The sequence below is a fragment of the Oncorhynchus mykiss genome, chromosome 19, assembly GCF_057628025.1.
Source record: "Oncorhynchus mykiss isolate SJ-2025 chromosome 19, ASM5762802v1, whole genome shotgun sequence".
NCBI lineage: Eukaryota > Metazoa > Chordata > Actinopteri > Salmoniformes > Salmonidae > Oncorhynchus > Oncorhynchus mykiss.
In genome coordinates, this window is record NC_143040.1 from 45,816,297 (window position 1) to 45,841,954 (window position 25,658).

The window sequence follows — 25,658 nt, forward strand, 5'->3', positions numbered from 1 at the left end:
TTATGAGCCGTCTTCCCCTCAGGAGCCTCCCGGGTTTTATCTTCATATCTTCCGTGGACTGAAAAGCATAATAAAATCATCAAAAAAATACTCTTTGAAAAGAGTTACATGACATTCTGAAATGTTATTCTTACCATTCAAGTATGTGAATGAAACGTGTAATTTGTGTACAGCCATGACCTATGGATAATGTTATTAATCTTCTATATAGTCTAACCATAATTATATGTCAAGTGATTCAACAGAATACTATTATAGTATATGTGACATTCACATGGGGAAAACATTCTGGGATGAATTTCACTTGGTCCCGGAGAAGCTCAAATGGAAGGTGCTGTCATAAACTCATCCTGCTGATGAGCGTCTTGATATTTTCTCAATGAAAAATAACGATACCACTAGCTAGAGGATAATACGTGAGAAATACTCCTGCAACGTTACGTAGAATTTGGATGTAGATATGCAAGGTGGCATCTCCCCCATAGAAATATAATTATATTACTTGAGGTGGCAAGATAATGAGTGAAGTCTTGAAAATAATCCCACAAGACAACAACAAGATTAAAACTCACCATTTTATTATGATAATGTTATTTGATATGTCAAATTACAAGTGTATGATGTAACAAAAACAGTTACAAACATATGTATGTATATTTACATGATATATTTATGAAAAGTAACAAGCTACATCTGTATGAAGAAAATACAACTATGACATGAGTTATTGAACTATACATTTTACATCATATACTTGGAATTTTCAAACCATGATAGAAATAGCTAGACATATATAAACCAATATAACCAGGACAAGAGCTGTTAAGTTTTAGATGGAAACTATGATGGACGTGAGGCACTTTTTTCCCCCCGATGGTTGTCAGGGTGTGAAGCCAATGGCACTAAGAAAACGAAAGAAAAGATGCACGAGAAAGAAAATAAACAGGCAGTGTTTACAGAACAACTAGAGTACCATTGTTACTGCAATTTTCAAAAAAAAAAAACACAAATGTTTCCCACTATTTAGAACTAATCACATAAAATGTTACATCATCAAGCGCCGTAAGAAGGAGAAAAAAAGTCTACATATATCAGTGCACCAAAGCATCGGAGAATGTAAAAGTGACCACTCAACTGCTGTGAAAAGTACCCTTTCTAAGCAACACACTGAAGAAACACGTTTATATAGGCATTTCATTTGAACCGAGACAAAGTCGAGAATGTACATTTTGTATGCATTCCAAAGATATCCAAACATTAAGATTGAAGGAAAGAATAATAAGACTAGCAGCAGTGGTTAGAAACTGAAGTCTTACATTTGCAAAGTTAACTGACAGGTAAAAAAGATATATATTAAAGCAGACAGACGTTGCATATATAATACAGTACATGATAGCGAGTTGCACTGTGCTGGTTAATGCAGAATGAAACAGGCTATTTCAGTATCTCTCAGCTATACTTGTATAAATGTACATCCTACATTTTGCTTCTCAGCCAGCAAGTTTTTAAAATCAGGTTCATCAAACCTTGGTTCAGCTTGCAATATGCAGGGCAATCCAAATTACAATATGGGATGAGAACAGAAAGGAAATGGACAAACAAACCAAAACGGGTGAACACACGCACACGCCTAACACACAAGAACACACACTCGTGGTCATGGTTATATGCTGTCAGAGAACTAGATATTGTTTTAACAGTCTTTCAGAGCAGATCTTTCTCTCCCTCCCAACACAATAAACTTAGTGATTGTATCTAGCAGCTTTATATATAAACTTTTTAAAAATAAGTGGACTGCCACTACTTTGACACGTTAGCCCTCTAGCCTTCCTTCCTCGGTACAAAACTAGAAAGAAACTCTATTCAACGCGCAATAGTCATTTCAATCCTCAACGCCCTCTACTTTTCAATGTGAAGTAATACTAAAAGGTGACCTATGTGCATAATGCTGTCAATTGAAGCTACAGTATATGCTGACAGCAGTGATAAATACAGCTCTATCTTCATTTTCAAAAAACTAAAACGGGATTATTATCAGCTATTTCAATATAGTGTTACATATTTACAGGCATTTGGATTTTGGTACCTGGGTAACATCTATATAGCATTATTAAAGTGTCCTCTCACTGACTCAGTGTGGAGAGAGGTCTATATGTTTCCCATGGTCAAGAGTTTGCATAGAAAGTAAAGAGTGCCCAGCATGGGGCATAAGGGTGGGATTTGGAAGAAGTTGACTGCCCCCGTCCAGTCTGGAGAAAAGACCGAGTTGCCACTTCCTTTTCTGGAGGAGTGGCGGGCCGAGGGATGGGGTTCATATCTACTGGCCAAGGTACAGGGCGGTAATGACAAGGTTTTCAAATTGGGAAGGGCGATTTTCTAATCAGTTTGATCTAAATGATCAAAGAAGACTCTTTGTACTCAAACATTATTCAGGTGCACAGGCAGACAGTCTAAAATCAACAGTTGATGCTGTTGTGTGGAATTAGCAATAACATACTGTCTTTTTGAGATGCAGTATCAAATTAATACAACTGGGGGTCTGTCTACAGTCATTCATTGGTTGTTATCGTGGCTATTGTTCTTCTGTGTGAAATACGGATTTGAACAAGGACCTTCATATCTACCAATCAGGCTTCAACAAAGTCTGTTTTGTTACAACTAGTCAAAACAGATAGCAGTTTCTACGATCCCTGTGCTTATGCAACAATCATACTCACATGCTTTAATAACCTATTTCCAAATGTACTTTCTTTCTGTGACCTTTAAAACGATGCATCCATTCATTCACGACTGGACAAATGTTAAATGATGTATTCTAGGAGTTACCGTGAACAAGCTGCAAAATGACCTAATAACAGCAGTACATTAAGACTCATTCTTACAAATGCTTCAATCACAAGGGGACAGACATACAGTACTTTTGAAACTTGGAGATGGTGCTGTAACCAAAGCTTGGAGCCCAGTGCTTTCAAGGTGGGTTTTTTTAAATTGGTGATTTCTTGTTGCCGACTAATTCAAAAACATTTAGTTTTCCCCAAAACTAGCCTAATTTTAGTCACCAAAATTACATGTAAAAACTTGCTGGTTGAGTAAAATTTCAGCTTTATAAATTCAAAACATAAAATGAGCAAGAAAAACAAAACAAAAAAAACACCAGTTTCACCACGAAGCAAACATTTGATTGAGTCAACATTGAAAATCTGGTTAAGTACATGGAATTGTGAAGTATTGGTCTCATTCGTGTCAGGTGATTCAAGGAGTGTTAACATTAACTCTTGACTTGGGAAAAACATTTGGAGGGGGGGGGGGGGGGGGGGGGGGGAATACATTACCATGTTTTCCCTTCTGCTCATGGAATCGATCCCTTTATGTTGGAATGCAAATAAGTGGTCCAAATCGCCTTACCAAAACAAGGAAATAATTCTAACATTATCTATGGTGAACGTCAAAAGCTATGTCATACTGTACCCGTCTAAAGATAAACGCTCTTTTTTTGTTCAACATTCGATGAATAGTACAAAATAAGGAAACACGTACACATCCACCACAGCAACATCTCTGAACTGTTAAATGACTCTGTAAGAATGGTCTTATGGTTAACGTACCATTAGAATTGTGTGAAGTTTACCTTTATGGGGGGAGGGGGAGGATAAAACATGTCTGGTGCACTTTCTCTGTCTAATAATTACACTGTCGGCCAATGCTCGAGTCAAAGAAAAGGCCACTGTTACCCAAACGCAATTTCACAAAAATGCAAGAAAATATCCCTTTCAGCATACTGGAACACTAAGTATGTTTTCTTTCCTTTTTGTCGTCATTTGTTATTCCTTCATAAAGTTACACATTACTTTTAGAGAGAGTCTGACATGGTGGCCTGCCTGTGTGTATTATGTACGAGTGTGAGTGTGTGTTTAGTAATATCATCATGTCTGTTAATCACAATGCCTTCTCCTCGCGTTCAGCTCCTGAACTTAACTTCACACTCAGAGCCCGTAAAGCACGAGGTCGGTCTTCCGTTGCTCTCTGCGTCGGAGGACACAAACATCTCCAAAAGACATCCAGAGCCAGGGGTCTATAACAACATGTCACCCCCCTTTGAGAGGTGAATGGAAAAACAAGCTTCCGCTTTCCTGTGTTAGCTAGCTGTGTTGTGGGTAGGTCGTCCCGGGTGAGGGGGGGGTCAGAGTTCAGTCAGGTCACCCGGCGGCCTTGTGCTTGCCCCCGCAGCATCGACAGGCCTCCCCACAGTGGTGGCAGGCTCTCAGCGGCAGGTAGCAGCACATACAGGGAGCGATGAAGGACAGTGCCGTAAGGGCCAGCCAGCGCAGGCAGAACTGCTCGTCGGCCGTGTCACACGAGCACGGGTCCGAGAAGTCTCCCTCAGAGTCGGACATGCAGTGGTACAACATGCTCTCGGCACACAGCATGCAGCTGACTTTATAGATGCACTGCTTGATGGGGTCTGGAGCGTCCTGGCACTGCCCCCGCCGGTTGTCCTCATGATTGAACATTTCCCGACAGTAGATACAGCGTGAACGCTCACCATCCTCCCGCCGCCGCCGCCCTTTTTTGGACTTGAGCAGCGGCGAGGGCTGGGTCTTGATGGAGGAGTCTTTACCCAGCCCTCGCCCTGTGTCCATACCCATACTCCCAGGGCCCGAGTGGGACTCCATGCCCGGCCCCTCGGGGAAGAGGTACTCACACTTCTTGGTGTCCAGTTTGTGGAAGGAGGCGGGGAAGTCAGGGTCCTCTCGCTCCACATCATGCTTCCACATGAAGGGGTGGCGGTAGTCCTCGTAACCGCGGATCAGAACGTCCTTACGAGGGTTGATCCTAACGATCTCCTCCTCGTCCATGTGAAAGCTCACGTGGCGCGTCGACTTGAAGGAGACCTAGTGGAGACAGTTATTATAGTATTTGTATATTCAGTTCAGGAGGGTGCACAAGACATTTTAGCATGTATGCATCTTGACTGATCTTTACTGTTCTTCCATACTTAACTAGGTTTAATCTCCATCAGTGATAAAGGGCGAATGATATACAATAATATTGAGTAAGTCTAGAGACGTTTGATACTGACCTGAGGAGGCAGGTAGCGCCGGTTGCTGGAGGGGAACTCGTCAAAAGGCTGAGCGCGGACATAGCAGCCTCTGCAGGGCTCAGTGGACACCACACTGTGGACACTCAGGGGGGAGAAGGGCTCCTTCATGGGTGTACAGATGGAGGGCGGCTCCTCACACAGGGGCTGCAACAGAACCACACACAACCAGTCAGACATCGGCCACATTTATCAACTTCTAAACTCAGCAAAAAAAGAAACGTCCTTTTTTCAGAACCCAGTCTTTCAAAGATAATTCGTAAAAATCCAAATAACTTCACAGATCTTCATTGTAAAGGGTTTAAACACTGTTTCCCATGCTTGTTCAATGAACCATAAACAATTAATGAACATGCACCTGTGGAGCGGTCGTTAAGACACTAACAGCTTACAGACGGTAGGCATTTAAGGTCACAGTTATGAAAACTTGGAACACTAAAAGAGGCCTTTCTACAGACTCTGAAAAACAAAAGAAAAATGCCCAGGGTCCCTGCTCATCTGCGTGAATGTGCCTCAGGCATGCTGCAAGGAAGCATGAGGACTGCTTATGTGGCCAGGGCAAGAAATTGCTATGTCCATACTGTGAGACGCCTAAGACAGCGCTACAGGGAGACAGGACGGACAGTGGATCATCCTCGCAGTGGCAGACCACGTGTAACAACACCTGCACAGGATCGGTACATCCGAACACCACGCCTGTGGTACAGGATGGCAACAACTGCCCGAGTTACACCAGGAACACACAATCCCTCCATCAGTGCTCAGACTGTCCACAATAGGCTGAGAGAGGCTGGACTGAGGGCTTGTAGGCCTGTTGTAAGGCAGGTCCTCAGCAGACATCACCGGCAACAACGTTACCTATGAGCACAAACCCACCATCGCTGGACCAGACAGGACTGGCAAAAAGTGCTCTTCACCGATGAGGAGTCGCAGTTGTCTCACCAGGGGTGATGGTCGGATTCGCGTTTATCATCGGAGGAATGAGCGTTACACCTAGGCCTGTACTCTGGAGCGAGATCGATTTGGAGGTGGAGGGTCCGTCACGGTCTGGGGCGGTGTGTCACAGCATCATCGGACTGAGCTTGTTGTCATTACAGCCAATCTCAACACTATGTGGTACCCTTCCTGCAGGCTTATCCTGACATTGCCCTCCAGCATGACAATGCCACCAGCCATACTGCTCGTTCTGTGCGTGATTTCCTCCGAAACAGGAATGTCAGTGTTCTGCCATGGCCAGAGAAGAGCCCAGATCTCAATCCCATTGAGCACGTCTGGGACCTGTTGGATCAGAGGGTGAGGGTTAGGGCCATTCTCCCCCAGAGATGCCTTGGTGGAAGAATGGGGTAACATCTCACAGCAAGAACTGGCAAATCTGGTGCAGCCCATAAGGAGGAGATGCACTGCAGTACTTAATGCAGCTGGTGGCCACACCAGATACTGACTTTTACTTTTGATTTCGACCCCCCCTTTGTTCAGGGACACATTATTCAATTTCTGTTAGTCACATGTCTGTGGAACTTGTTCAGTTTATGTCTCAGTTGTTGAATCTTGTAATGTTCATACAAATATTTACACATGTTAAGTTTGCTAAAAATAAACACAGTTGACAGTGAGAGGACGTTTCTTTTTTTGCTGAGTTTATATTAAACACATCTTATTCCAACTTATACAAGGCGTCTTTATTATACTTCTAAATAAGAAGCGTAACACTGACTCACATTAGCTACAGATGCCACTGATATCCTAACTATATGAATTCCAACATTTGTCCACCAGGTGGCAGCCAGAGCCCACATTTCTCCCTGTGCTTCTGCCTGAGATGACTCAAGCCCCGTCTGTTGAGAACTCAGAGTTCCTATCAGCCGCCCATGTGTTCCCACAGGCATTTTTATTGCTGTGAGATCTACAAACATGGGCCTGATAAACACATAGCCACTTCTAACCCTGTAGCCAGTTTCGCAGTCCCGTGTGGCTCAGTAGGTAGAGCACGGCGCTTGCAACGCCAGGGTTGTGGGTTCAACCTCCACAGGGGGACCAGTACCAAAATAAATGCACTCACTACTGTAAGTCACTGTGGATAAGTGTGTCTGCTAAATTAAAAAGTAAAACATTCCCTCCTCTTTAAGGCTAAATGTGTCCTCAAAGGAGTCTTTTTTTTCCCTTTGAAAAATTTGTCTCAGAAGGTATTAACGGCATCATCCACAGACAGCTCCTAGTCAACTGAAAATGACAAATACTGTTAATAACTACGTAACATACACACACCAAATACATTCATACATGTTCAGACACACACCTGTTAGGTGACAATGGAGTATGAGCCCAACCCCAGCAGGAGAGGCAGAAAGGTATGGAGGAGAGGAGATGGATAGGCAGCCATGACAGAGAGAGGCCTTATGGCCAGCACATTTCAGCACTCACACAAGCATGGTGTCCCATCTGTGCACATGCCAGTACACGCATGCAGACACAGGCACACAAATTCTCACACACACACACACAATATATATTAGTACGCAACCTTACACGCAGTCACACAAAGATACATATTCTCACACACATAAGCATACACTCCCTGGCTCCATCCAGGCTTGTCCATCTCTCTCTCCCTCCCTCTCTCTCCCTGCGTGTGGAGGAGGCTGCTGGTTAGTCAGTGCACTGTGTAAAGTAGCCCACGCCAGTGTTTTAACGCACAGCGGAAATCTGGTTTGCGCCCAGCTGCTGTTACAGTAATTACTGTCCTGTGGTTGCTAAGAGATGCCTCTCTCTCTCAACAAAGTGTGTGCGTCTTGTTTCCTCTCTGCTTCTCTGAATGTTAAAATACTGTGTCACACACACCCAGTGTGTTAGACGTCTGAGCAGGAAGGACAGACTAAGAAGAGGAGTGGAAAGAAGAGAAAGAACAGAATAAAATAAGTGCGTGTACGAGAGCATATGTATACGTATGTATGTATGTATGTATGTGTGTGTGTGTGAGAGAGAGACAGAGAGCACGGCCAACGAGTCTGCCGAGAGAATGTCATAAACCAGCTCCAGCTGGAGAAATGCAGCCCATAACTTAAAAAGACAGATGACAGCTGTGTGTGTGTGTGTGTGTGTGTGTGTGTGTGTGTGTGTGTGTGTGTGTGTGTGTGTATGTGTGTGTGTGTGTGTGTGTTTTAGGGGAGTGAAATGGGAACCAGATTTGGGCTTCCTTTTAAAGCACTGGGCTGAGCCCCACCATTCAAAGGCATGCGTGGGGGCCAATCTGGTTCTGATCTGACCCCAGAGATGTCGAGGGGGAGATGGCGGGGAGCAACTTGGCGCAGGACCAACATCAGAGCTTCAAGCGCTCCCACCCTCCCAGGCACACACACGGGGGAAGGGGCTTGGCTGCTCCACATGCTGGAAACCCCATAAGGCACAGGTGTGTTGAATCAGCGACTCATAAGGAGTCACAGGTCCAGGCATCTGCATGACGACCGCTGAAATATCTGGGTCCTCTGTTCACAGTATTTCATTGTGAAACATCCCAAGCAAAAACCATTCAGATGTGTGTTAGAGAGAGAAGCAGAAGGGGAGAGAGTGGGATTGCGTATGACGAGTTCTTCAGTGTCACAGACGATGACTCATTCCTAGTATGAATCCTTGTAAACGCTGCTCAGCCCTGCTCTACACTGATTCTACGGGGGGCTTCTCTTCAGTAAGCTTTCTCCTCAACCAAACTACCTTACTTGGACTAAAACATGCACCGTTTGACCACCCACCACTGGGGTTTGCTTCTTTAATCTCTCTTGAACTATATCACCCCACCTCCTCTCAAATACGTGGCTGCATCAAAATCTCTGCAAACACAAACTACATCTCCCACAAGTCCTATCTTCTACATCCATTTGAGATAAGGAAAGGCTCATCCATCCCCCTCAGCTGAGGTCATGCAGTAGATGTGGTTTTTCTTCTTCATAAATCTGTCAAATGTTTCATCTAAACAAGGTTCTGCAAAGGCTAAGTCAAGGACAGCAGCATCTTGTCAATGAAGTGTGTGAATGGCTATGAGAGTGTGTGTGGGTGGGGGTGGGGGCATTTTTGCAGTATGTCAGCCTTTGACAGTGTCGACTGTGCATGTGTGTGTGTGAGAGAGAGACTGGCAGTGGGTGTGAGGTGTCAGGGTGAGGGAGGGCAGGATGTGGGCTGATGAGGGCCCTACACCACACACAGGCATACACAAGATACAGAGCCGAGCATTACACACACACACACACACACACACACATCTGGACTGGGGGTTAAGAGGTTCCAGATACCAAGAGACCTGGATGGCCATTGATGTCTGCATATGCTCGGAGTTTCAGAGTATCAGGGGAAAACCAGACATCCTAAAACGCTCTACATGGCAGACATGTTACAAGTCCCGTCAAGCTCATAGAGAGTGACTAGGCTAAATCCAATGAAAGGCCAAACAAGCCTCCAAAGTGCCCTACCTCCCGTGTCAAAGTGCCCTACCTCCCGTGTCAAAGTGCCCTACCTCCCGTGTCAAAGTGCCCTACCTCCCGTGTCAAAGTGCCCTACCTCCCGTGTCAAAGTGCCCTACCTCCCGTGTCAAAGTGCCCTACCTCCCGTGTCAAAGTGCCCTACCTCCCGTGTCAAAGTGCCCTACCTCCCGTGTCAAAGTGCCCTACCTCCCGTGTCAAAGTGCCCTACCTCCCGTGTCAAAGTGCCCTACCTCCCGTGTCAAAGTGCCCTACCTCCCGTGTCAAAGTGCCCTACCTCCCGTGTCAAAGTGACTCGTCTCAAGGATCTTGGCTGGGCTACAGCACAAGGTCACTTTCAGCTAAATCAATTCATGTCAGAGTTTCGACAAAGAAATTCAACTGGACCAAACCCAACTTATTTCTATGGCTTACTTAGTCTGCGCACACACAGTTCTCGCCGTGCGAGTTAAATTCTGGGATGGAGCACAGCACATAGTGATGGCTGAAACGTGTCCAGTTAACGTCACACAGTAGATATGTTTCCAGTAACTTGTCCAGTTATTTATTTGTAACTTTTAAAAAGTTTGCGTAGAAAATAGATGTGACAATTGCCTGCTAGGGTGCGTTTCCATTCAACCCTCTTGTGTCGATGAAAACAGCTGGACGTAATGACATCACACCTACAAATAAATAAAAACATTTGGAAAGAAAATAATGACAAAACTAGCGCCAAATAAAAATGCAGTGGTTGAAGGGCTTCCATTAGCTATTTAGGTCAATTGCGCATTAATAAATTGGCAACAAACAGCCTGTTTGCCCTTCCACCTATCCGCTTCACGTCTCAGGTAGCCCGCGAAAGCCAGCATAAAAAAGACTCATATTTGACATGTTCTAATAATCCTCATGTGCCAATGTGTCGCCACGGTCGATGTCTTGGTGAAACCTGCACTCCTGTAGAGCTGAAATAATTGGATGGTGAAACTTTCCAGCCAACCAGAAAAGCAAGAAGAAGCAATTCAGGCCTTCTTGAAAGTCAGGACAATCCTTGTCCTGCAAAGAAACATGATTGTTATACTAAAAAATGTTTTTTGCAAGCAGTAGACAAAATGAAATGCTGGAGTGGAGCTTTATAGTTAGGCGGTGACATCACGTGCGTCATCACCTTCAAAATGATTCGGCAAGGATAAATATGTTGTAGATCTTAAGAACGTTTCTACTGTATCTGCCGTTTCCATTACACATACTGCAAAAACTGTTTTTTAGTTATTTATTTTACGTTGCTTTTGTCAAATAAACCTGGGTCAATGGAAGCTTGCCTAGCGTGTGGTGGCATTTGAGTCGAGTGTTAGTTAGCTCCATCTCTTTGGCTGCGTGGCTTGGTGTGAGAGTGTGACTAGCCTCACAGTTTCTCGCCCGTGTAGCCCACTCCCAGGTCTCAGACCGCAACACTCTGATGCCAAATTACCATGGCGACACCCTCGGTTGCTCACTTACTGAACCCCCCCTGCTCCTCCCACCCACCCACCCACCGGCCGCCCGCCGGCTCCTTTGCTGCCTGGCAACAGCTGTCATTGGACTTCCTGTACGGCTGATTTCTTAAAGAGGAAGCTGCTCTCCACAGGAACAGGAACAGATCCTCTCGTTCCTCTCACGCCCTCTGACCTTCTCTACTCCATTCTGTGAATCAGGTCAGATACTGTGGGGTCAAAGGTGATTGCAGCCCAGCCACCAGGTCACTGGTGGACACAAAACCCCCAGATACTGGGAATTAAAGAGCAGCAAGGGATACTAAATCATTAGCTTAGCAGGTCATCTGAAACAATGCCTTTTGGAAAGAGGTTCAGTTTGCCATGTATACTTTCACAAATACAACACATTGGCCCTTCGTGTCACAAATCTGATAGGTTTGTCTACTTGTGGTGTTTCATAAGCAAAACTTGAGCAAGGAGCAGTGGTGTTTTTACAGCACACTCCATATCTAAAGCAAAATCAGCTTGGGTGTGCAGGTCTTTACCTTCACTCCCTGTTGATGAGATTGAGAAAACTTTGCTATCTACACTGCCGAACAGTACCAGTAGCTTGTAAAAGGTCATACTAAGGAGGACAAAGAGAGCCAACTCCTTTATCAACTTACCAACACACTACACCTCAGCACAGCTCAATCTATCAAGAGATGAGGAAATACGAGTGGTTTCAGATAACCCACAAAGACAAACTGGAGAAACGTACCATGTTGACTTTTTTTATTTTTTTTTAGGAAACTTGGTTCCCAGGTATCAGTTTTGACCGGGTGACAGATATGCACACCTAAGCCGTGGGCACACTCGACAACTCCCCAGCAATGAAAGGTAAGGCAAGACCCTGGCTGTTCCAACAGACCCATATCCTAAAGACAACTGTCAGAGGAAAAGACAAAGGGCCTGAAGCAGTACTGGGATAGAGTGTCGTGTTGAGCCACTGCTCAGATTTACCTCGGCCCTGCGTCCTTGAATCAAGCACAGGCAACAGAACTGAATTACACTAGACTGGTGGGAAGTCAGGTCAGTCCGACAGAAATCCGTAGTGCTACCAAATAAAGCCATGGAGAATATACGAGGACCCTTGTCCCTGGACTCACCTGTAATCCATCCAGGGAGTCCGAGTCACCAAACGCAGGACAGCCTGAAAAGAGAAGATTGATTAAAGTCAGAAATTCAATAAGAATTCCAGCATGTAGCTACACAGACACAACAGACAGTTCACATAACATACTGTACATCCCCACGTCACCACGTCCCTTTCTATCAAAAGTCCCTAAAATGTTATAAGTCCCCAGACGTCACACATCCCCACAAGCATGCCACTGGTGATAGATGGGAAGAGGGAAGCCATTGAGGGAAGTATGGTAGGCCCAGACTTACATTGGCCATCACAGCTAAATGGGGAAATGAAAGCTACTCTGTGTTAGTAAGGCACATGGCCTAATGAAATCTGCTCTCTTCTTGTATAAGTACAACTCGGGTCGGGGATAAAAAGCCATGACGATTTTGAAGAAAGTAGACTTATGATAAGAATACTACATTAAACAAAAATATAAAATCGCAACATGCAACAATTTCAATTGAAATTCATTCAAAATCTATGGATTTCACGACTGGGAATACAGATTAGAGGTTGACCGATTAATCGGAATGTCCGATTAATTAGGGCCGATTTCAAGTTCTCATAACAATCGGAAATCTGTATTTTTAGACACCGATTTGGCCAATTTAAGAAAAAAAATCTTTACACCTTTATTTAATCTTTATTTAACTAGGCAAGTCAGTTAAGAACACATTCTTATTTTCAATGATGGCCTAGGAACGGTGTGTTAACTGCCTTGTTCAGGGGCAGAATTACATTTTTACCATGTCAGCTCGGGGGATTCAATCTTGCAAACTTACAGTTAACTATTCCAACTACCTGCCTCTCATTGCACTCCACGAGAAGACTGCCTGTTAGGCGAATGCAGTAAGCCAAGGTAAGTTGCTAGCTAGCATTACATTTATCTTATAAAAAACAATCAATCAATCATAACCACTAGTTAACTACACATGGTTGATGATATTACTAGTTTATCTAGCGTGTCCTGCGTTGCATATAGTCGATGCGGTGCGTATTGTTGCTCCAATGTGTACCTAACCATAAACATCAATGCCTTTCTTAAAATCAATACACAGAAGTATATATTTTTAAAAATGCATATTTAGCTAAAAGAAATCCAGGTTAGCAGGCAATATTAACCAGGTGAAATTGTGTCACTTCTCTTGCGTTCATTGCGCGCAGAGTTAGTGTATATGCAACAGTTTGGGCCGCCTAATTTGCCAGAATGTTACGTAATTATGACATAACATTGAAGGTTGTGCAATGTAACAGGAATATTTAGACTTATTGATGCCACCCGTTAGATAAATACGGAACGGTCCCGTATTTCAATGAAAGAATAAACGTCTTGTTTTCGAGATGATAGTTTCCGGATTCGGCCATATTAATGACCTAAGGCTCGTATTTCTGTGTGTTATCATGTTATAACTAAGTATGATTCGATAGAGCAGTCTGACTGAGCGGTGGTAGGCACCAGCAGGCACGTAAGCATTAATTCAAACAGCACTTTTGCGCGTTTGCCAGCAGCTGTTTATGACTTCAAGCCTATCAACTCCCGAGATAAGGCGTGTGTAACCGATGTGAAATGGCTCGAACCAGGTGGGGTGCGCGCTAATAGTGTTTCAAACGTCACTCGCTCTGAGACTTGGAGTGGTTGTTCCCCTTGCTCTGCATGGGTAACGCTGCTTCGAGGGTGGCTGTTGTCGTTGTGTTCCTGGTTCGAGCCCAGGGAGGAGCGAGGTGAGGGATGGAAGCTATACTGGCAATACTAATGTGCCTATAAGAACATCCAATAGTCAAAGGTTAATGAAATACAAATGGTATAGAGAGAAAGTCCCATAATAACTGCAACCTAAAAAACTGTTAAAAGGAACCACCAGCTTTCATATGTTCTCATGTTCTGAGCAAGGAACTTAAATGTTAGCTTTCTTACATGGCATATATTGCACTTTTTTATTTTTGCATTATTTAAACCAAATTGAACATGTTTCATTATTTATTGGATGTATTATATTAAGTTAAAATAAGTGTTCATTCAGTATTGATGTAATTGTCATTATTACAAATAAATAAAATAAATTGGCTGATTAATCAGTATCGGCTTTTTTTGGTCCTACAATCGGTATCGGTGTTGAAAAATCATAACCTCTAACACAGATATGCATCTGTTGGTCACAGATACCTTAAAAAAAAGGTAAGGGCTTGGATCAGAAAACCAGTCAGTATCTGGTGTGACCACTATTTGCCTCATGCAGTGCAACACATCTCCTTCACTGAGTTGATCAGGTTGTTGATTGTGGCCTGTGGAATGTTGTCCCACTCCTCTTCAATGGCTGTGCAAAGTTGCTGGATATCGAAGGAAACTGGAACACGATGTCGTGCGCGTCGATCCAGAGCATCCCACACATGCTCAATGGGTGTCTGGTGAGTATGCAGGCAACGGAAGAGAGGGACATTTTCAACTTCCAGGAATTGTGTACAGATTCTTGAGACATGGGGCCGTGCATTATCATGCTTAAACATGACGTGATGGCAGCGGATGAATGGCACAACAACGGGCCTCAGGATCTCGTCACAGTTGCTATGTGCATTCAAATTGCCATCGAGAAGATGCAATTGTTTTATGCCTGCCCATACCATAACCCCACCATGGGCACTTGTTTCACAACGTTGACATCAGAAAACCGCTCGCCCACACAACGCCATACACGTGGTCTGCCATCTGCCGGTACAGATGATACCGGGATTCATCCGTGAAGAGCACACTTCTACAGCGTGCCAGTGGCCATCGAAGGTGAGAATTTGTCCACTGAAGTCAGTTACGACACCTAACTGCAGTCAGGTCAAAACCCTGGTGAGGACACTGAGCATGCAGATGAGCTTCCCTGAGACAATTTGACAGTTTGTACAGAAATGACTTGCTTGTGCCAGCCTCACAGTTGTCAAGCCCCATCAGCTGTCAAGTTGGCTGGTCTCACAAGATCCCGCAGGTGAAGAAGCAGAATGTGGAGGTCCTGGGCTGGCGTGGTTATACGTGGTCTGCAGTTGAGGCCAGTTGGACGTACTGCCAAATTCTCTAAAGTGATGTTGGAGGCGGCTTATGGTAGAGAAATGAACATGAAATTCTCAGGCAACAGCTCTGGTGGACATACCTGCAGTCAGCATGTCAATTGCACGGTCACTCGAAACTTGAGACGTTTGTGGCATTGTGTTGTGAAAAACTGCACATTTTAGAGTGGCCTTTTTTGTCCCCAGCAAAAAGTGCAACTGTGTAATGATCATGCTGTTTAATCAGCTTCTTGATATGCCACACCTTTCAGGTGGATGAATTATCTTGGCAAAAGATAAATGGTCAATAACAGGGATGTAAACAAATATGTGCACAACATTTGAGGGAAATAAGCTTTTTGTGTGTATGGAACATTTCTGGGATCTTTTATTTTAGCTCATGAAACACTTTACATGTTATACGTTTATATATTTATTCAGTGTAAGTAATAGTACTGTTGAACTTGTACCCAACTCTTAACAACAACATGTCTAAAAACAAGCTTTGATTGAAATGTTGGGGGAAAGAAAATTTGTCCAAAGTTAAATGTTGGCAGTAGTGTAGAAAACAGAGATTAGCTCCTTTCCACTGGGACGGACGAAGAGGAAACTGTTTGTACCTACGGCATCAAGAGGCTCTTTTAAGACTCCCAGTTCACTTAATTAGGATCACCAAGATCTCATTTAAAACAAACCAGGCAAGCAGCAGGAGAAGCCAGGCAAGCAGCAGGAGAAACCAGGCATCTGTCTGTCTCTCCGTCTCTAGTTTAGAGAAGAAGACTGTCGGGTGGAAACGTAGCAGAATCAAACTGCGGAAGCATTCAACAGTGTGCGTGTATCTTTGTGTCAGTCTCTGTCCATTGTTAATGTTATTTTTTCCCTAACCTTTATTTTTCCAGGCACGTCTATTAAGAACAAATTCTTATTTACATTGATGGCTTGGCCAAACGTCTGTCTGTAGCACATTGAGACAGAGACTTTCTGCAGCACGACTCTGCCAGTGCTGGGCCATGGAGCTGCCTGAACCATGTACCCACCGTTGTCATGGCAACAGAGGACTGCAAGGTTGAGAGACACACACACACACACACACTCAAACACACACACACACTGCAGTCCGGCAACAGAGCGATGCAACGGGAATACAGAGGAACCTGCCTGTGTGGAGGAGAGGCATTACACAACACTGGAGGAATACAGAGGAAGACAGAACACAACAGAGGATACAGGGAGGAGAGGAGCAGAGTAGAACAGGCACTGGGAGCCAGGCAGCACTCTTATTATACAGCCATTCCTGACAAGACCAAAGGCATAGGCATGTGTGCTAATTTACAGCAATAATATTTCTGCTAATACACTAGTATTGACTGTTACTTCTACTGGTTTATCAGTACCTAAGACATTTTGAGATAGAGTTACATACATATTTTGGTATAGGCTAGCAACCCTTTTTCATGTTGTTAGACCCCATCAGTTTCCCCCCCAGGTCTACAGGGCCAGGAGGTGGAGGAGGTATCCATAGCACCCAAGCCAGGTTTGAGTCTTGAGTAACACAGGCCAGGAGGCTGGATGGCAGATTGCTGAGCTGGCGCCTCTCCTGCTAATTGGATGCCGTTGCTACCTCTGGCACTACCTCTACTGGAAACTCTTATCAGAGCCCCGAGCTGCTGTATTAACATCTGCCCATCTCCAAACACTTAGCCCGGCCTACACTAGCCTCAGCCCATCTGTAACCAGGTTGGCCTAGCAAAAACCAGGTTAGCCTAGCCCAGCTTCTGCCCACCAACAACCAGGTTAGCCTAGTCCAGCTCCTGCCCATTAACAACCATGTTAATCTAGCCTATCCCAGGTTCAGCACATCAACAACCATGGTAACCTAGCCTATCCTCAGCCCATCTCTCACAATGCAAGCCTCACTCTCAGCGGAGTCGGTAGAAAGTGGTTACCGTTTTTTTAGGGATATTTTCAACCCAACTTCTGGAAGTGGGGACTCCGCTATTCCAAACTCCACCTAGCCTATTCCAAACTCCACCTAGCCTATTCCAAACTCCACCTAGCCTATTCCAAACTCCACCTAGCCTATTCCAAACTCCACCTAGCCTATTCCAAACTCCACCTAGCCTATTCCAAACTCCACCTAGCCTATTCCAAACTCCACCTAGCCTATTCCAAACTCCACCTAGCCTATTCCAAACTCCACCTAGCCTATTCCAAACTCCACCTAGCCTATTCCAAACTCCACCTAGCCTATTCCAAACTCCACCTAGCCTATTCCAAACTCCACCTAGCCTATTCCAAACTCCACCTAGCCTATTCCAAACTCCACCTAGCCTATTCCAAACTCCACCTAGCCTATTCCAAACTCCACCTATCTTAAAGCCCAAACTCCAAATTTCACCAGACACAGACTGCTGCAATTTTGAGACTGCCCCTATCCTCTAACTCAACTGTCTAGGCTGCCAGTCTGTACAGGAAGTGGTGCCCTTATCTCCTTCACAACTGGCAAAGATAAGATAGGAGGGCCAATCATGGGTGAGTGAGCAGGGAGCAGGGGAAGTTGTCACAGCTAATCAATGCTATGCATCAACCACCTGGAGAACAGGTCAACCATTACACGCCAGATATAAACCAACATAGAATCACACGCAGAAATGTACACTTTCTCACACACACACACACACACTAATTCATACAAACAGACACACACACTAATTCATACAAACAGACACACACACACACACACTAATTCATACAAACAGACACACGCATAATGTCAAAGGAAAGGAGTCTACAAAAGCACAAGTTCCGTGAGGTGAGACTGTACTGAACTGAGGTGAACAAAAGCTCAGGGATTCTTCCTAACCCACCTTGGTTGATGTCCTCGATGGCCCTGCGGATCCCTCTATCAAAGGCCCTGGCATCGGCAGGACGCTGGAAGGTCAGGCCAAACTTCTTGTCGTTGATCCTCCAATGGTGGAATATGGGGTTGACCTTGTTGTAGACCAGGTCCTTCTTTAGAATACACTCCAGAACAACCTGACCACACAGACGAAAATCTCTGTTAGTGACTTGAAGTTCCCAGATAGTAAAACGTTGGTCCCACAACTTTAATGCAAAAAATAATATGATACAGAAGCACACAGATCACAATCTAGTCTAGCTATCTCCAGAAGCAGAAGAAAACCCCCAAATAATGTATATATCCAATAAGCAAAGCCATTCATGGTTAAAGGGATACTGCGAGATTCTAAGGTTTTATGCTACTGTACAAGGTACCTGTGGACTTCGTCATTGCGCTAACGCTAATTAGCATTGGCTTGCAAAACGACCTCTACCATCACACTGCACACATGGGCAAAGAAAACAGTATCCACAAGTTCACCTGACTCGAGGTTAGTAGAAAAATGTCTGAATTGCCAGAATCTTGCAGTCTCTCTCTTTAAGTAGAAATCCATCTTGAGAGGAGTGTAAAATCACTAAGTGGAAACTTCGTTATTTATCCCTGTCCGAGGGAGCCTTTGAGGAACAGACATTAACCGCCATCTTACTCCTCACCCTAAGACGCATAATTGTCTCGTTCAAATACAACACCGAAAAACGAAACAAGTGGAGAAAGAAAAGCCCCAGTCCTGTCCCGACACTGGTTATGAAACTTCGGAAAAATATAAACAAGTCCAAAAATCATTTTAGACATCTCCCCCCCCCCCCCCCCCCTCATAAATGTGTAAAACACATAACATAAATGGGGTTTAATTACAAATTATGATAAAGCAGTAGAGGGGGGTAAGTTTTGCAGGCATCCACAGAAACTACAGAGCCTTCAGAAAGTATTCACAAATCTTGACATTTTTGTTTAACATTTTTTTTATGACTACCTCATCTCTGTATCCCACACATACAGATAATTGTAAGGTCCCTCAGTCGAGCATTGAATTTCAAACACAGATCCAACCACAAAGATCAGGGAGGTTTTCCAATGCCTCACAAAGGGCGGTGCCTATTGGTAGATGGGTAAAAAAAATAAAAAGCATTATTATTCTTTTGAGCATGGTGAAGTTACCAATTACACTTCGGATGGTGTATCAATACACCCAGTCACGACAAAGATGTAGGCATCCTTCCTAACTCAGTTGCCAGAGAGGAAGGAAACCGCTCAGGGATTTCACCATGAGGCAAATGGTGATTTTAAAAAACAGTTAAGAGTTGAATGGCTGTGATAGGACACAACTGAGTATGGATCAACAACAATGTAGTTACTCCACAATAAATGACAGAGTGAAAAGAAGCCTGTACAGTATAAAAACATACATCCTGTTTACAATAAGTCACTAAAGTACAAAAATGTGTCAAAGAAATGTACTTTATGTCTTGAATATAAAATGTTTTTTGGGGGGCAAATCCAACACATCAGAGTACCACTCCTCATATTTTCAAGCATGGTGGTGGCTGCAGCATGGTATGCGTATACTTGTCATCCGGAAGCCTAGGGAGTTACATGTTTTTATTTTAAATTCAGAATAGAGCTAAGCAGAGGCAGAATCCTGGAAGACCTGGTTCAGTCTGCTTTCCAACAGACACTGGGAGACAAATTCACCTTCCAGCAGGACAATAACCAGTGTTGTAGTACTTGAGACATGTCTCGGTCTGGTCTCTGTGTAGGACAGTGAGGACTCGTAATTTCTTCCAGAGACCAGAGTAGTAAAAAACAAAATGATCAGCTTCCATTCAGAAAGCACATAAAATCACTTTCGAGCCCAAATATATACACTCCTTTCTTTAAACATTAATAAAGTATTCTTAACATCCTTTATATCTATTGCAAACATGTTTTCACAGTGGCGAACCTATGACCTTCAGTGTGTGACAGGTTAGCACAGTGGTGTACCTATGACCTTCAGTGTGTGACAGGTTGGTGATTCTGAAAGGACAGCAACCCTAATACCAGCACACTCATGTAGGAGAGTGCACTTTTTGTAAAACACAAAGGGCCAGTGATGTAGTGGAGGCTATATACACACGTATAGGCCCTACACTTACTTTCTTTCAGTGGGTATTGTGTATTTTCACTTCTTAATTCACTTCTTAATTAGTTTAAACTACTTTGCAGATATGAAACAAACAGACAATCATAATATCAGTCAAAAAATATTCAATTCCCAGTTTAAGCTACAACACCAACTTTATAAGAGGTTTTAAAAATGGGATCTATTTGACTCAAAGTTCCATGACGTACATTAAGGCATTGTTGGCAGAATAGATGGATCTGGTTCAATTCATGATCGTCCCAAAAATATTGCTATCAGGTTGTAAATCACAGCTGGCATTGTTTGCTGTCTGCATTCGGGATGTGATGCACTGTTTTTAGTGACTCAAAATTCTGGACAAAAACGGAAGAATATAACTAAGTCTGGGAATGTCAATACAATCAAACTAGCAAGGGCAATGATCACAAGTCAGTCATAACGTGGCTAATAGGCTAGCGTATCTATTTATGTAGCAAGCTAAAAACACGGAGCTTAACGTTAGTTAGCTGCTAGGAGGATGTCATGCCATTGGAGGAGTAGTTGAGTGACCAACCTTTTCCCCTCAAGCTTTCAGTGTCTATATGCAGCTAGAGATGCAGGAGTCATTTGGTTAGCTAGCAAGAACTTGAACAACTGTTATTCATTTAGCATCTCTTGCGTTGGCTAATTCACTCTGGCTATCTACCCCAATTTCAGAGCACTCTCGTCTGAGTGTGCCAGAGCGGAAAACAATTGATGAATTTACAAACGCGTAACACTTGTTGAATATGACCAGTGTCAGTAAACGTAGACAAAAATAATAATATAGTTAGTCAAGAACGCTCTAGATTACCAGCTCTGTTACGGAGAGTAAAATTGTCAGTGAAGTGTGCTCTCATTTGTGTCTGGAAGCTAGCCAACTTTAGCCAGTTCGCTTGGTTGGGACAAGCATGCATTGGCAGGCAAGCTGCAGAAGAATGAGGCGGCTACAATTCCCCATCGTTTATCAATGCAATTTTGACGGCCAACTAGCTGAAAAAGTTTGAGGGTTTATATAATGTTCCTTCGTTAGATTTTAGCTTGCTCTGGCTAGCATTAGTTGTTGACCTTGTTGTTTATTTGCATAACAGAGAGAGAGAGCGACTACCTTTTCATGCTTGCTTGATCAATAGGACTGTAAAGTTCCCAAATGTAAGAGGACTCTGGCGGTGTTTACATATTTGCAGAAATCCATTCAGAAGTATTTTGTGGCTTTTGGCAAATGGTTTCAAGTGATCTAAAGTCGCACTGTTGCAACTGCCTGTAAACACACAGTCCAGTTCAAAGTGAATGATGGCAGGCCCATGAGGCAAATGGCTTGTTGTACAAAAGGGCTACTGTAGCTCTGACTGGCTAGACCGTGGGAAGACTACTGCTTGTATTTGGAGCTGTGACTATGTTGGCCTTCAAGAAGGCAGAAGTTTCCATATGGTTTTGTAAAAATGTTCCCATCCATTAAGTCAAAATGTGATTGGATGATTCAACTGTCAGTCCAAAATGTTGCCCTAATATAGTTGAATGGCAAATGCCTTAATCTAATTTTTGATGGCCTAGCCAATGGCTGACTTTGCTAGCTAGATTGATCTCCCCAGAGAACAGCAAAGAAAAATCTTTAAAATCAGATCTTTTTTTTCTCCTCTTCAGTGTTAACCATTTCCTTTCCAATAAAAACGTAAGAGATTAATTCAGAACATAATTGAAAATAATGTAATTATAATTGCTATAGTGCTATAATTACTATTTCATAAATTCATAGCCCTTATCTGAAGGTGTAGAAGGCCCATTGTGTGTTGAGGTTAGTAATATTTTGTAGAGTGGCTCTATTTTCACTGCATTTTTTGTCATTCTGAAATATGAGCACAGAATTAGTGGGCATTTTTAACTCTTATTATGGTGGTGATTTGACAAAATTACAATCATGGTCTTGAATTAGTCTCGGACCCCTCTCGGTCTTAAATCGCTCTCGGCTCCCCCCTCCGTTCTTGGCTCGGACTCGATTTGCTCCGGTCTTGGTCTGGAATCGCTACCGCTTTAGGTGGTCTCGAACACAACCCTGACAATAACCTAAAACACAAGGCCAAATATATACTGGAGTTGCGTACCAAGGCAACATTGAATGTTCAGTTACAGTTTTGACTTAAATCGTCCAGAAAATCTATGGCAAGACTTGAATATGACTGTCTAGCAATAATCAACAACCAACTTGACAGAGCTTGAAGAATTTTAAAAAGGCTAATGTGCAAATATTGTACAATCCAGGCGTGCAAAGATCTTAGAGACTTACCCAGAAAAATTCACAGCTGGAATCACTGCCAAAGGTGATTCTAGCATGTGTTGACTCAGGGGTGTGAATACTTGTGTAAATTAGATATTTCTGTATTTAATTTTTCAATACAACATTTCTAAACATGTTTTCACTGTCATTATCGGGTAAGATAATTTTTTTGTTTTAATCCATTCAGAATACAGTCTGTAACACAACATAATGTGGAATAAGTCAAGGGGTATGAATACTTTCTGAAGGCACTGCAAGTGTGTGGCAGAAAGTCGGATGCTTCCAAAAGCCCATTATTAATCAAGCGTGCTGGACGGCCTCCAGCCCTTCCCCTGGGCCAGTGGTCGCCAATCGACTTGCCGATCTTGAAGGCATTCCTAGTCGATCACCAAACATTTCTGTAGAAAAGCGAACGATAAAGGCTTGCTCTGTTGGCGGTAGGTGCATTTGATTCAGAAGTCCTGCGCACCAGGTAAGAAAAGTGTTCCCATTTTGAACCATTTAATTTGTCAGAATATACAAACTCCGCCTACCCAGCAGACTGGGATATCGGTGGCTAAAACGAGTGCGCCTAATGCGCTGGCCAAATCAGATAGCTCAAATCTCCATGCATACAGAGCTTCCACAACCTGGCCACAGCAAACTTTGATACTAGCCTCTATGTAAGATTGAATTCATTTTAGAACCATGATCACAGAGAGACTGACAAAGAATACAGAAAAGAGCTGCTGTTTTTACAAGTTACTTTAAGTTTTAATTTAACACTATTACAAAACATAAAACGAGTAGCCAAGTGTAGATAGCCCTGCGTTATTATTGTTAGCAGCTCGTCGTCTCTATTTTAATATCAAATAATATTTCACTTTCTCTGGTCATAGGAACAACATGAATTTGTGCATGAGGCAGATGCGGTGCGACTCGAGATTCGCCATCAGGTGAAAGACGGTGTTCCTTCTCTCTGATCAGTCTCCCCGGAGGAAAGGAAGTAGAGGGCAGGGCCCGTCGTGACAGACGGAACCTCTGTTGCTCCCTGCATTGAGGCTCCAACTTTCTGACCTGAAGATCACTGACGTCATGATTTGACCTAGTCCCCCCCAAGTTCCCAGTTGTCTTGAAAGCACTGTGTGGCATCAGATGCAGGTACCATCAGTACAGTAAAATAAGAACGCTAATTGTTTACATTTATGCTCCACAGTGCCTCTGCTACACCAACTGATCTATTTTGTTGTCAAAGCTCGAGTTTTTATATATAACATGGTCTGAGAATAACAATATTGGCAGGCCAGGCATATAGCCAATTTGCTGTGATAATGTATTAGGCCTGCTGCACAAACCTTATTTCCTACAGAACTGGTTATATTAGGTTAATGTTAAATTTTTTGTTAAAGTATTGTTCAAATAAATAATCTGAGTGGTAGATCTCAGCTTGCTGGGAAAGTGACCTTGACACAGAAAAGGTTGGTGACCACTACCCAAGGCAGATTAAATGAAATGAGGTGGCCATTGGTCTGAGGTTGTGTGTGAGCGTGCACAACGAAGAGGGCCAAGTGAGTGAGACGGGGCACGTGCACCTGGGGTTGGATCAGAGAGGGAAGGGAGGGACGACACCTGGTAACTTGTGCATTCTGTTTGATGTGCATGTTTGAATCCCTTATATGGGAGCAGTCTATAACATGGTAATCTGTGTTGATGGTATTTAGTAAATGAGATGAATCAATAAAACAAATAAGTGAAATATTCTTACCAACGCAAGAACAATACTATAGAAACCCCTAAAACAAATCAACATTCAAAGAAAGTCTAGCCCTAATTGCACCATGACAGTCGCTATCTAAATCACTGTCAACCTGTGCACCTTTGTCGATGTTTGATAAGAGTGCATACGTGGCAGCTGTATGTGACAGCATGTGGATGTGTGATATACCTGGTGTGTGACTGTGGTCACATGAATAGGCAAGGAAACATATTTGGTGAGTTTGTGAGTGAGGGAGTATGACATTAGTGCATGAACACATTCCCAACAGGCCTAGCAGGTGTGTAACAGACAAGGTGTGTGTGTGTCGCTCCCAGGGAAAGAGAGGAGTAAGAAAGACAGGGGTAAGGGTTAAGCCCTTGTGTTCACAGAGCCTGCTGAGGGATAGAGGGAGGGAGAGAGAGAAGAGGGGGCAAGAGGTGTCTGCCTCTGGGGCTGATTGTGGGAGGCGAGACTGAGCGGAGCCGGAGTGGGTAAGGTGAGCCCGGGAGGAGGAGGAAGTATCTCCACTAGGAGGAATGACGACAACGCATTCTACACAGGGGAGATAGAGCGAGAGGAAGAGAGGTGACGCGAGAGAGAGAAAAAAAATAGGAGACAGGAAGCGAGAGAGAGAGCGGGATCAGGAAAGACAGTGAGAGATGAGTAAGGAGCGAGAGGATTCATGGAATTAAGATGGTCTAAACAGATTTGGGGAGTTTAGAGTTGCACTCTGGCTTTTGTGACAGGAGGAGAGGGACTGATTCCACTCTGGGATGTTATCAAAAGGACAGGACTGTTTCTCTGTGTGAGAGCAGACACCAAACAGCAGACACACACCACACAGAGATGGATAGATACCACATCCATCCATTCAGGTATCCCTTTGGTAATCTACCAAGCAGCAATGCTAGCTAAAAACGAATTCCAAAAACAACTTCCGATGCACAGAGTACCTGGGGCTGAGTCCTCTTAGATCGTATGATCTATTATTTGTTTTAATTTATCAGTTAAAGTGAGTGATGGTTGCTGATAATGGGCCTCTGTACACCTACGTAGATATTCCACTTTTTTTTTTATTTTATTAAAAAACCCTGCTGTTTCCAGCTACAATAGTCATTTACAACATTAACAGTGTCTACACTGTATTTCTGATCAATTTTATGCTATTTTAAATGGACCAAGAAAATGTGCTTTTCTTTCAAAAACAAGGACATTTCTAAGTGACCCCAAACTTTTGGACGGTAGTGTACAGTGGGGCAAAAAAGTATTTAGTCAGCCACCAATTGTGCAAGTTCTCCCACTTAAAAGATGAGAGGCCTGTAATTTTCATCATAGGTACACTTCAACTATGACAGACGAAATGAGAAAAAAAAATCCAGAAAATCAC

The 25,658-nt window shown here is 43.5% G+C and overlaps 1 protein-coding gene across 1 annotated transcript in view; it reads right to left on the bottom strand.

Annotated features, from left to right (window-relative positions):
* Positions 1–561: 561 nt before the first annotated feature.
* Positions 562–25,658, bottom strand: part of LOC110497753 (sprouty-related, EVH1 domain-containing protein 1) — a 75,211-nt gene continuing 50,114 nt past the window's right edge. Inside the window, exons 3-6 of the mRNA XM_021574093.3 lie at positions 18,087–18,255; positions 12,167–12,210; positions 5,081–5,245; positions 562–4,892 (exon numbers count right to left, since the gene is read on the bottom strand). Coding sequence (XP_021429768.3) covers positions 4,197–4,892; positions 5,081–5,245; positions 12,167–12,210; positions 18,087–18,255 — 1,074 coding nt within the window. The 3' untranslated portion in view covers positions 562–4,196. The remainder of the gene's footprint in view (positions 4,893–5,080; positions 5,246–12,166; positions 12,211–18,086; positions 18,256–25,658) is intronic.